This window comes from Phoca vitulina, unplaced genomic scaffold (assembly GCF_004348235.1).
Source record: "Phoca vitulina isolate PV1807 unplaced genomic scaffold, GSC_HSeal_1.0 scaffold15, whole genome shotgun sequence".
Taxonomy (NCBI): Eukaryota; Metazoa; Chordata; class Mammalia; order Carnivora; family Phocidae; genus Phoca; species Phoca vitulina.
In genome coordinates this window covers 4,615,755-4,629,726 of record NW_022589718.1, presented here as the reverse complement: position 1 = coordinate 4,629,726, position 13,972 = coordinate 4,615,755, and the positions used below count along the sequence as shown (strand labels likewise).

General features: G+C 33.8%; 1 protein-coding gene across 1 annotated transcript in view; it reads right to left on the bottom strand.

The window, feature by feature from the left end:
- ADAM18 (ADAM metallopeptidase domain 18) overlaps positions 1-13,972 on the bottom strand; it is a 199,404-nt gene that overhangs the window by 116,853 nt on the left and 68,579 nt on the right. Inside the window, exons 9-11 of the mRNA XM_032413217.1 lie at positions 8,096-8,167; positions 7,728-7,894; positions 6,690-6,771 (exon numbers count right to left, since the gene is read on the bottom strand). Of these exons, the coding sequence (XP_032269108.1) occupies positions 6,690-6,771; positions 7,728-7,894; positions 8,096-8,167 (321 nt within the window). The remainder of the gene's footprint in view (positions 1-6,689; positions 6,772-7,727; positions 7,895-8,095; positions 8,168-13,972) is intronic.

Below are 13,972 nucleotides of genomic sequence, written 5' to 3'. Positions count from 1 at the left end.
AAGAAGAAGAAGAAGAAGAAGAAGAAGAAGAAGAAGAAGAAGAAGAAAGAAGAAAAGAAGAAGAAGAAGAAGAAGTATCCATTTCTCCGGGTTATCTAATTTGTTGGCAAAAACAGCTGGGATCAAGAAGAAGAAGAAGAAGAAGAAGAAGAAGAAGAAGAAGAAGAAGAAGAAGAAGAAGAAGACGGCTGATCCAAGATAAGAGAAAGGGAAAAGGAACAAAAATGCAAACAGACAAACAAAAAATTATAAGCCTGATTCCAAAGAGAAAAAAAATAAGAAGGCTGATCTGAAAAATAAGAGAAAGAAACAAATGAACAAATAAACAAAAAATTATAAGCCTGATACCAAAAAAAAAAGAAAGAGAAAAAAAGAAAGTGTGTGTGTGTGTGTGTATATCTAAAATAAAAGATAAAGATAAAAAATAAGAAATAAAAAATAAAATTTGAAAATTTAAAAAATTAAGAAAAGAGAAACATGTGTCTCCAGTGCTTTGGAGCATTCTTTAATCAGTATACTTGGTACATGTGGGGGCCTGTGTTGGTCTTCTGAGAGAGAGGGCTGCTGGGCTGATTCACAAGCTGACTTGCCCTTATAATGATGCTTCCTGCCAGGTGAGGGGTGGGGGGTGTTAGTGTTGGGGACTCCAGCCCCCACTGGAGGTGCTGTGTTTGTCTCTGAAGTCCAACTGTGCTGGTGGGTGGAGGGGGGCAGGGAAGGGTTTGTGGAGGAGGAAGAATATGGCGTCACCCCACCCTCTTGTCCCTGGGAAGAGGAACACCTGACTACTGTTGTTCTGGATGCCCTCTCAGAAAAGTGGACAATCTGGGCGCCTGGGTGGCTCAGTCGTTAAGCATCTGCCTTTGGCTCAGGCCACGGTCCCACAGTGCTGGGATCAAGACCCACAACAGTCTCTCTGCTCAGCAGGGAGTCTGCTTCTCCCTCACTCTCCCTCTGTTGTCTCTCTCTCTCTCGCTCTCAAATAAATAGAAATCTTAAAAAAAAAAAAAAAGTGAACAATCTCCTGTGTCTTGGGCTTTCGTTAGTTCCCTGCCATCAGCCTGTCTGTTCCCGCACTGTCAGCAACCCGGTCCACACATCTCCACTATTTTATCCCTGGCTGCTGGCTGGGATCCAAAACTCCCAAGTTTTAAAGAGCCTGGCAAGGTGTGGGCCTACTCCCCTCCCCTGGAGGGGAGCCTCCCAGCATGCCCAGTCCCGGAAAAGCAGTTGTACAGTGTGTGAGCAGAGGTTAGAGTTTATTGTAATGCTCAGCAAAAAGCTGGAACCAAGTTAATCAGCTGTCTGTGTCTGATTCAGTCCCCTACTCTGTTCTGTCTCAGAAAAACAGTCACACAGAGGCTTGACTCTACTGTGGCAGACAACAAAAAGTGGCAGCCAGGTTATCTGCAGTCTGCCAGTGTCTCTGCTCTCTGCTCAGTTCTGCTGCAGAAAAGCAGCATCTCTGCACATACACAGGGGTTTAAGCCTATTGTGGCTTACAGCGAAAAGTTGTTGAGGTTTCCTGCCCTCTGTGCACACCTCTGACCCTGCTGTTGAGGGCTGCTCAATGGCTCCCAGCTGGCCTTTTGTCCTTGGAGAGGCAAAATACCCTCCTCTAAATGTACTCTGGGAAGGGGAGGGATCTCTCTCAGTGTGACCCAGGGGATCTCCTCACCACAGATGATTGTGCAATACCTACCAGCTGCACTCTTTCCCAGTCCCTCTCTCTCTCCCAGACTTTGCTCTGTGAAAAGGGTTCCCTCCCTTTTGGGGCACTACAGCTTCCCTGTCCCCTAATTCACAATCCAAACCTCACATCTGACACATTCTCTCCCTCCAACTGTGCAGATTGTTTTCTTAATCCTCAGATCATATTCCTAGTTGTTCAAAATAGTTGGATGTTGATCTAGCTGTGTTTGAAGGACGAGGCAAGCTCAGGGTCCCCCTACTACTCCACAATCTTAATTCACCTGCATCTATGTTCAGGGATATTGGCCTGTAGTTTTATTTTCTTGTGGTATCTTTTTTTTTCTGGCTTTGATATTTGGGTGATGCTGGTCCCTTAAAAAACAGTTGGAAGTGTTCTCTCTTCAGTTTTTTGGAAAAGTTTCAGAAGGATTGATGTTAATTTTTCTTTGAATTTTTGGTAGAAATTGCCAGTAAAGCCTGGGCTTTTCTTTGTTGGGAGGTTTTTGACCATTAATTTAACCTCTATTTGTTATTGATTTGTTCAAGCTTTCTATTTTTCTTGATTCAGTTTTAGTAGGTTGTATTTTTCCAGGAATGTATCCATTTCTCCGGGTTATCTAATTTGTTGGCATATAATTATTAATAGTCCTTTGTTACCTTTTTATTTACCCATTGTAATGTCTCCTCTTTCATTTCTAATTTTATTTATCTGAGTCTTCCCTCTATATTTTTCTTAATTGTTTTAAGTAAGAGTTTGTCAGTTTTATTTATCTTTTCAAAAAACCAGCTTTTACTTTTGCCAGTTTTTTCTATTGTTTTTCTATTCTCTATTTCTTCTTTACACAAACTCTTCAAAACATCCAGAAATAGAGAAAACATAGCTCATTTTATGAACTCATTATTACCTTGATAGAAAATCCAGAAATAGTCATTATCAGAAAAGATAACTATAGTTTGATATACCCAATCATCACAAATGCAAAATTTCTTAACAAAAGTTTACCAACTTGGGGCTCCTGGGTGGCTTACTCGTTAAGCATCTGCCTTCAGCTCAGGTCATGATCCTGGAGTCCCAGGATCAAGTCCCACATCGGGCTCCCTGCTCAGCAGGAAGCCTGCTTCTCCCTCTCCCACTCCCCTGCTTGTGTTCCCTTGTGCACTGTCTCTCTCTTTCTGTCATATAAATAAGTAACATCTAAAAACAAAAAACAAAAACAAAAAAAAAGTTTACCAATTTGAATCCAACAATATATAAAAAAAGACAATACATCAAGACAAGGTGGGATTTATTCTAGGAATGCAAAACTGGTTCACCAATTGAAAATCCAACAATAATACAGTCACTCAACAAACTCAAGAAAAAAGCCAAATGAGTTTTCAATAAGCGAAGAGAATAGATGCATTTGACAAAAACCAATATCCATTTCTGGTAAAAACAAAGAAAGAAAAAACTATCAGCTAAATGATAATCAAAGGGAGTGTCCTTATACTCAAAGGGCCTCTATAAAAAACCTACAGCTAATGTTATACAAAATCATGAAAGATGGAATGCATTCCCTCTAAGATTACAAACAAGCAAGGGTTGAGAATCTCACAATTTCTATTGAATATTTTACTAAGGATCTAGTTGATGGAATAAGTCAAGAAAAAAATGAAAAGCATTCATATTAGAATGGAATAAATAAAATTGTCTCTACTCTCAGGTGAACTATCATCTATCAATCATCTAATCTTTCTAAACTACCTATCTATCTAAAGAATTCCAAAGTCTATCAAACAATTCATATAACTAACTGTGTGTCCTAACTTACAGAGTATAGTGAACACAAAAAGCATAGTCAAGAGATGGGTGAGTTTGATGAACAAAATAAATATATTCAAATACATCCATGTATATAAGTCTATGAATTTCTTTCTTTTCAAGACAGAACTTCATTGCAAATAGACCATCATTGCTCATGTTTTAGTCAATTGATAAAACTATTAAAACCACTCTCAAATGTTTGAGCTGGCACACTAAATTAAAAAACTCAAGTATATTTACCTAGATTAATAAATTTACTATTAAATAAAGATTATTCTGTTCTTGTTTGTCCAGAACCCTTAGTTTTTATTCCCTCACTTGCTTCCCAGGAAAATGTTAACATAAATTAGCAAGATCTTATAAGTTGCTTTGGTTTATAAATTATCATTTTCCAGGATTAAAGTAGGGCAGTGTAAACTATGGTCCAAAGACTCAATCTGGTGTATGACCAGTACAGTCTGCAAATAAGGATGGTTTTGTATTTTTAAATAGTTGAAAAAACAAAAAAATTAATATTTTGTGACAAATGAAATTTTATGAGATTTAAATTTCAGTTATTCATGAATAAAATTTTATTGGAACATCAGCATGCTCATAAATTTATATTCTTTCTATATTGGCTTTTGCTTTACAATGGCAGAGTTGAGTACCTGTGACATAGTTTACATGGTCTATAAAGCCTAAAACATTTACTACATGTTTCTTTATAAAGTTTTCTAATAAGCTCTATCTATAGATAGAGCTTAAAGTGAATAGGTGTCATCATAAGGCGTCCAATTCAAATGAAGTTATTACAGGATCTTTAAACAAGAGAAGTGAGAGGCAACTCTGATATTAGAAAAGCAGAATGTTGCTACCAACACCAGAACAGGATGAATGAATAAAAAGGTATTATTAGATTCCATAAACAAGTGCTATTCAGCAGGAGCTACGGGACAGAAGGGGGAGCAGTTTCACAGGAACAGGAAGCAATAGTTCTGAGACATTGTTCTAAGCAGGGTCAGTATGTAGAGATACTAAGGTATTTCACTGCCCCCATTCAATCATCCATATTTGCTGAATATACAAAAGCATGAAAGCAAAGAAGCCCAGGGAATATATATATATAGTTCCCTGTGCAATAGACCAGAGCAGAGGATTAGTGTAAAATGGATCTGAGAACGCTTACGTGAGTGACTGCTCCAAAGTATAAATATAAAGAAATATTAGAAGATGTAGAAATAAAAGAAAAATTAAGTAAGATAAAATAAATTAGATGATGAATCAAAATGCTTTAATTAACAAAGTTCCAGAGAGAAAAGGGGAACAAATGATCAAATGTAATATAGTAAAATTTCTCAGATCAGAAGTAAATAGTATCCCAATTGAAAGGGCTTCAATATAACCAGCATATTAGATATGAAAAACACCATATAAGGATAAAAAGATCTTAAATGTTTCCATAGAGAAAACAAGCAAAACACACACAAATGAATGAGAATAAGAATAGCATTAAATTTCTAAAGAAATGGTAAAAAACAAAAGACCTTTAAAATTCCAAGGTACAATTATTTTAAAAGTAAAATTAACCAAACAATCTTTGAAATAATTAAATATATTTTCAATCATGTCACTCTCAAACAATTTAATACACGTCAATTTTTTTTAGTAAATTATAGAGACATATAGCTTATCAAAATGAGTAAGCAAGTTATGAAAAAAGAATACATATGTTCCAAAGAAGACACAATAGAAAATTTGTAAACAACACCTATGCAAAAAGTCTAACAGAGATTGGGGGGAATAATGATATGTCCCTAGTGTTAAAAAGAGGACGTTTTGAAACATTTAGAGAAGTAGAGGCAATTTTTAATTTTATTAGAGAATTTGGGCAAAAGCAATATGATACAATTACAAATTTTGGAAGAAGCAAAAGTTATGCAATGAAGGCAATTTAATTTTAGTTCATTTTTTGGTCCATATAAGAGAATAAAACACAATTCTAATAAGTTATATAATTACAGAGGAAGAATGGAAGAAGTGGCATGTAAATATGATGAGCTATTAGGGTCTTAAATTCTGACTTCAATGATAGGAAGTCAATAGATGTCTAAATTTGAAGACTCAAGAAATTTCATGGGAATATTATTTAGAAATATGGAGTAAAAAATGAATAAACTATTCCTACACATATAAACAGGATAATTTTCACAGACATAATTTTGAGCAAATAAATGACAGACACAAGAATACACACTGCATTATTTCATTTACATAAAGTTCAAAAAGAGGCCAAACTAACCATTGGTGGTAAGTGTCAGGAAAGTGGTTTTCTTTGGTATAGATAGTAAGTGGAATGAGGTATATGATTCATAGTGGTCTTCTGAAATGCTGAAATATTCTATTTTTTGATCTCCGTGATGTTTATGTCTATATATTGACTTAGTGAAAATTAAATGTCCTATATATTTATGATTTTTCCAAAGTTCTCTATATATGATATACTCCAATAAAATTTTATTTATAGTAAATGAAAGTGAAAGTATAAGCCAGGAGGAAAAGTTTTAAGAAAATGAAAAAAATAATTCAGGGACTGTAGTTTATGCAAGGGGCTGATTCAGTTTTTCAGTATTAGTCCTGTAAAACCACTTGTATTTATAATAAGTGAATGTGTATTACTTGATAACATAAAAGTTTTAAAAGCGGAGCTATATGATTCAACATATATGCATCTTTTTAAAAGCTGTTCAAAATAGTACGAAAATGATGCATAAAATAAGAACAATGCAGAACAATAATATTTAGTTAATGGATACATACATTTGTAACAATTGCATAAAGTACACATAAAATGGAAGCACAAATTCATGATTTTTGCTATTTCTTGAATTTAAAGTAGACATACAGGAGGCTTTAACTTTGCTCTATGGTTTTACATCCTTAGAAAATCCGATATAAATGTTAGTCATTTTGCCTACTTGGTGAATAAGTGCATTAATGTATGCTACACTTTTGATTTATGTTATAATTTATAATTAAATAAACTTTCTGAGATTAAAATAATTTTGTCCCAACAAAATAATAAATCACATATAGAGGAAAATGTCAAGTTAATATGAACTACTTTTATTATACACTATTTAGCTATATAAGATAATATAAAATACAATATAAAGTTTAGAAAAAATAGTAAAGAAGGTTAAAAATTACATACCATAGCAATATCTGCATCATAGCTTTTATTGCATATTGTGCCGGGAAATGTTGCTCCCAAATATCTAGGATGTTTCCTGTAACTACATCATTATAGTATAGCCTATTTTATTCCCATACTTATTCAGAACAATTTATTAGCTTATTTATAAAATTAAATCTCTCATAAAATTTAAAATGATTTTTCAAACAAACCAATTTTTGATCTGGGTATTATCTAATATATTATACAAAATGCTCAAATCATTGAAAACTATAATTCACTTTATTTTTTTAATTAAATATTTATTTATTTATTTGGGGGGGAAGGAGCAGAGGGAGAGGGAGAGGAAGAGAATCTCAAGCAGACTCCTCTCTGAGTGCATAACCAGGGCTCCATCTCACGACCCTGAGATCATGACCCAAGCCAAACCAGAGTTGGACACTTAACCAACTGAGCCACCCAGGCGCCCATACAATTCACTTTAAATCCAATTTCCTCTCTTCACCTAACTCTTAGACTTGATAAAATTTTACTATCTTGAATTCTCCTCAGTTTCCCTTGTACTGCATGCACTCTTTTGGTTACTAAAAGTTAAAACAAAAGGGGTTTTTAACTGTGGAATACGAAGTCTTGCCTGTCTGAAATGTAAGCATTTTCTTAATTAATTATTACCAAAAATATCCTTTTTAGTCAAAGAGTAGACACGAAATGTATTAACATATTATAGGTAATATTAACTGAATAGTGCCAATTTTTACATTATTAAGAAGCTAAAGCTTATATGTGTTCTGTAGTATAGTTAACATCATAAAAGTTTATGAAAGGCAAGTCTTTTACATAAATTATATTCCAAAATATATTTTTATATAACTTATTTATGTTGTTTTTGTTTTTATCATATTTTCAACTACACTACTGCATCCATGGCAACAGCTATGTTCATTTAAAATTTTCAGAGGGGCCTACAGAAAGTTGAAGAACACAGTAAATGCATTAAATTATCAAATTAATGAACTTATTTAATATTTCTTTTTTAATGTAGAACATTGTGCTTACATAAGTAAGAATGCTATGTCATGGGGCCGTAGGATAAGATAGTCCCGTTTCCATGTGAAAAATCTTTGTAATAAATCATCAGCATCCCCGTTGGTAGACATTTTGTTTTTATCTGACCACAATTCCAAGGAGGACAGCATCACAGTCAATTTGAACTGAGTAAACATCTAAAATAAAATTTATGGCATACTTGTTCAAATAACATTAGTCATTACTTCAAGACTACATAAAAATAAAGAATAAGTTCAATTTATTATTTTAGATATTAATAATCGAAGATTTTTAAGTCATTAATTTGTAATGATAGATTAGAAATCAGTTTCAATGATTTTTCATAAAACTATAAATGTAAAAAACTTAAAACTTACAGTGTTGACAAGGCCAATAATTTGGATAATTTTCTGTGTTACAGCCATCATTTCTGATCCCATATAATCATACTGAAAAACAATTTTTAAGTGATTTTTTAAAAAATGTGAGTGATAGCAATTTTTTATGGTGCGTATATCTTGCTCATACCAGCCAGGTAAACCATAGGATTTGTCAAACAATATAAAGCATATTAATACAAAGATGATAACATTTATAATAAAAGAAACAACAAAAATCATAGTTAGGTTTTCGATATAGATTCTCAATTGTTCATATTTTAAAGACACTCTCAAACAGAAAATATTGAAATCAAGAGGTCCTAAAATAACTTCACAGATTCCTCCTTAGTATAATGAGATTTCTTCAATTAGACACAGAGAAAATAACAGTCATTTTCTATGACACAGAGGGAATCACAAAACCTCCTGTCACATGGTTGGTTAAAAAAAAATCAAATAAATATTTAAAAATCAAAATGCTCAAATATTTCTACTGAAGAAAAACCAGAAATCACAATTATAAAAAATTAAAATAATAAAAATAAAAAATTTAACAGAATTAAAAATTTATGTGGCATAAGGATTTTTTTCTGTTTTTCTCTTTTTTTTTTTTTTTAATTTTATTATGTTATGTTAGTCACCATACAATACATCATTAGTTTTTGATGTGGTGATCCACAATCCATTGTTTTCGTATAACACCCAGTGTTCCATGCAGTACGTGCCCTCCTTAATACCCATCACCAGGCTAACCAGGCCCCCCTCCCCCCTCCCCTCTAAAACCCTCTTTGTTTCTCAGAGTCCATAGTCTCTCATGGTTCATCTCTCCCTCTGATTTCCCCCCCTTCATTTTTCCCTTCCTTCTCCTGATGTCCTCCATGCTATTCCTTATGTTCCACAAATAAGTGAAACCATATGATAATTGACTTTCTCTGCTTCACTTATTTCACTTAGCATAATCTCCTCTAGTCCCATCCATGTTGATGTAAAAGTTGGTTATTCATCCTTTCTGATGGCTGAGTAATATTCCATTGTATATATGGACCACATCTTCTTTATCTATTCATCTGTTGAAGGGCATCTCGGCTCTTTCCACAGTTTGGCTATTGTGGACATTGCTGCTATGAACATTGGGGTGCATATGGCCCTTCTTTTCACTACATCTGTGTCTTTGGGGTAAATACCCAGGAGTGCAATTGCTGGGTCATAGGGTAGCTCTATTTTTAAATTTTTGAGGCACCTCCACACTGTTTTCCAAAGTGGCTGTACCAACTTGCATTCCCACCAACAGTGTAAGAGGGTTCCCCTTTCTCCGCATCCTCTCCAACATTTGTTGTTTCTTTCCCTGTCCATTTTTGCCATTCTAACTGGTTTAAGGTGGTATCTCAATGTGGTTTTGATTTGAATTTCCCTGATGGCTAATGATGATGAACATTTTTTCATGTGTATGCTAGCCATTTGTATGTCTTCTTCAGAGAAGTATCTTTTCATATCTTCTGCCCATTTTTTGACTTGATTATTTGTTTTTTGGGTGTTGAGTTTGAGAAGTTCTTTATAAATCTTGGATACCAGCCCTTTATCTGTAGTGTCATTTGCAAATATCTTCTCCCATTCTGTGGGTTGCCTCTTTGTTTTGTTACTGTTTCCTTTGCATAAGGATTTGAAAAGTTTTGATAAATAAGATGAAATTATGTAAAGGCAAGGAGAAAAGAAATAAGTTGTCCTTTGAAACTGGTAAATTCTTGAGAGGACATAAATTCTTTTTTCTTAAGATTTTATTCATTTATTTGTCAGAGAAAGTGAGAGAGAGAGAGAGAGCACAAGTAGGAGGAGCTGCAGGAGAGGGAAGCAGGCTCCCCACTGAGCAAGGAGCTGGATGCAGGACTCGATCCCAGGATCCTGGAATCATGACCTGAGCCATTGGCAGATGCTTAACTGACTGAGCCACCCAGGTGAGAGGACATAAATTCTTACTTATTTGGGAACTTAACACATGTTCTTTGGAGTCATATTTTGGAAAATGCTTAATACTTCTGCAAAAGTTGCTATTTTTTTAATAAAAAAATTGGAATCCTACCAAATCTTAGAAATCTGTATAGCTTGTTTACTAAAAATTATGATAGTTATTGAAATGGATTACTTGTTACAATTGTTGATAATAAAAGTAATGGAAAATTAATTATATATTTCCATTGGATGAATTAGAAGTTAAATATATTCTAATCAAAATGTTTTCCTTATGATAGAAGAAACAGTGTATTAGACGGGTGTTATATATATGAAATATATGCCCATAAAACACACAAATAGAAAAATCCTTATTTATGACAATCTGAGAATACTTAAGATCATCAGAGTAGGAGTATAATTTCATATACTAAATGTCATGACACTTTGGAAGATATCACTAGCTCCAAAGGTTTATTTCACAAGGTAAAAATTCTCAATATATAAGGAAGACATAGCAATGCTTAATTAGTAGGAAATAATACACATTGCCAAAATATGGAAAACAAAATGGACACAATTAAAAGGAGAATTTAAGAAACCCACAATAATAGTTCCAGATATTAAGATAACTCTTTTAGTAATTGATAAGACGAGAGGGCAAAATGAAATAAATATAGAAGGTCTGAACAATGCAGTTAAAACATTTGACTAATATACAGAAAGCACTGCATCTAACAAGGGCAGAACGTAATAAATCCTTTCCAAATGCATGTGGACCATTTACAAAATTGACCATATACTGGGTCATAATGGAAGTCTTAACAGATTTCCAAGATTTTACATCATTCAGATTATGTTCTTTCACCAATATGGAATAAAACTAGATAAGAGCAACTAAAATATAACTTGAAAATTCCCAAATATTTTGAATCTAACCAATACAATTCTAAATTACCCAAGGGTCACAGACACACACACACACACACACACACAAATTAGAAAATGATTTAGAAAAACTGAAATGTTGATAAAAATCAGACTTATCAAAACTTGTGTTGCTAGAAACAAACAAAAACCCTTGTATTATACAGTTACTCATTCACTAGAGATAAATTTTTAACCGTGTATATATTAGAAAATTAAAAAATGCATAAAATCAGTGATCTTATCTAAATGAAAGAAACTGAAAGGGAGGAAGTAAAGAAAATATAAGAAAGCAATAAATTGGGAGATAAACATAAAAATCAAGGAATAAAAAATAAAGGTTCTTTGAAAAAGATGAATATAATTGATACAACCCTAATAAGTACTATCAAGAAAATGAGAGATGATATAAATTAGCAATATCAGGCATATAAAAGAGAGGCCAAAATATACACCCTACAAGATAATAAAAGGATAATAATGGACTATTAAAATGTTTATCCCAATAATTATTTTATTTTTTTATCTTTTGTAGGTTTCAAGTTTTTGTTTAAATTCTAGTTGGTTAACATACACTGTAATATTGGTTTCAGGAGTAGGTTAGTGATTCATCACTTACATATAACAGCCAGTGCTCATCACAATAAGTTCCCTCCTTAATACCCAACACCCAACTAGCCCATCCCCCCCATCAACCTTCACTTTGTTCTCTATAGTCTCTCACAGTTTTCCACCAACGGTGTAAGAGGGTTCCCCTTCTCCACTTCCTCAGCAACATCTGTTGCTTCCTGTGTTGTTAATTTTAGCCATTCCGAAAGGTGTGAGATGATATCTCATCATGGTTTTGATTTGTATTTCCCTGGTGATGAGTGATGTTGAGCATCTTTTCATGTGTTTGTTAGCCATCTGTATATCTTCTTTGGGAAAATGTCTATTTGTGTCTTCTGACCATTTCTTAACTGGATTATTTGGTTTTTGGTTGTTGAGTTTAATAAATTCTTTATACATTTTGGATACTAACCTTTTATCAGATATGTCATTTGCAAATATCATCTCCCATTCCATAGGTTGCCTTTTAGTTTTGTTTAATGTTTCCTTCACTGCGCAGAAGTTTTTTTATATTGATGAAGTCCAAATAGTTAATTTTTGCTTTTGTTTTTCTTGCCTCCAGAGATGTGTCCAGTAAAAAGTTGCTACAGCCAATGTCAGAGAGGTTGCCGCCTGTGTTCTCCTTTAGGATTTTGATAGTTTGCTGTCTCACATTTAAGTCTTCCACAAATTTTGAATTTATTTTTGTGGACGGTGTAGAAAGTGGTCCAGTCTCATTCTGTTGCATGTTGCTATCCAGTTTGCCCAACACCATTTGTTGAAGAGACTGTCTTTTTTTTTTTTTGATAGAATATTCTTTCCTGATTTGTTGAAGATTATTTGACCATAGCATTGAGGGTCCATTTCTGGGTTTTCTATTCTGTTCCATTCATCTATGTGTCTGTTTCTGTACCAGTACCATTCTGTCTTGATGACTAGAGCTTTGTTAATATACTTTGAAATCCAGAATTGTGATGCCTGCAGCTCTGCTTTTCTTTTTCAAGATTGATTTGGTTATTCAGGGTCTTTTGTGGTTCCATACAAATTTTAGCATTATTTGATCTAGCTCTGTGAAAAGTGCTGGTGATATTTTGATAGGGATTGTATTAAATGTATAGATCACTTTGGGTGGTATAGAAGTTTTAACTATTTGTTCTTCCAATCCATGAGCATGGAATATTTTCCCATTCCTCTTCAATTTCTTTCATAAATGTTCTATAGTCTCTCTATAGTTACATTTATTTCTAGCTATCTTATGGGTTTTGGTGCAATTCTAAATGCGATCAATTCCTTGATTTCTCTTTCTGTTGCTTCATTATTAGCATATAGAAATACAACATATTTCTCTTTGTTAATTTTGTAGCCTGTGACTTTACTGAATTAGTGTATCAGTTCCAACAAATTTTTGGTGGAGTCTTTTGGGTTTTCTACATACAGTATCATGTCATTTGCAAATAGCAAAAGTTTGATTTCTTCCTTGCTGATTTGGATGCCTTTCCTTGCTGATTTGGATGCATTTTGTTGTCTGGTTGCTGAGGTGAGGACTTCCGGTACTATGTTTAAAAACAATGGTGGTGGTGGACATCCCTGTCTTGGTCCTGACCACAGAGGAAAAGCTCTCAGTTTTTCCCCCTTGAGGATGGCATTAGCTGTGAGTCTTTCATATGTGCCTTTTATGATATTGAGGTGTGTTCCCTCTATCCCTACACTGCATAGAGTTTTTATCAAAAAAGGATGTTGTATTTTGTGAAATGCTTTTTCTGCATCTATTGAGAGAATCATATGGTTCTTTTCCTTTCTTTTATTAATGTGGTGTATCACATTGTTTTCTGGGTGTTGAACCGCGCTTGCAGCCCAGGAATAAATCCCATTCAGTCATGGTGAATAATCCTTTTAATGTACTGTTCGATCCTATTAGCTAGTATCTTGGGGAGCATTTTGGCATTTATGTTCATCAGGGATATTGGTCTGTAATTCTCCCTTTTGTTGCAGGTCTTTGTCTGGTTTTGGGATCAAGGAAATGCTGGCTTCATAGGATGAGTTTGGAAGTTTTCCTTCCATTTCCATTTTTTGAAATAACTTCCAAAGAATAGGTATTAATGCTTCTTTAAATGTTTGGTAGAGTTCTGCTGGGAGGTCATCTGGCCCTGGATTCTCTTGGGAGCTTTATGATTACTGCTTCAAATTCTTTGCTGTTTATGGGTCTGTTCAAATTTTCTATTTCATCCTGTTTCAATTTTGGTAGTTTATATATTTATAGTAACTTATCTATTTCTTCCCAATTTGCAATTTTTGGCAAATTTTTCATAATATTCTCTTATGATTGTTTGTATTTCTGCGGTGTTGGTTGTGATCTCTCCTCTTTCATTCATAATTTTATTTATTTGGGTCCTTTCTCTTTTTGATAAGTCT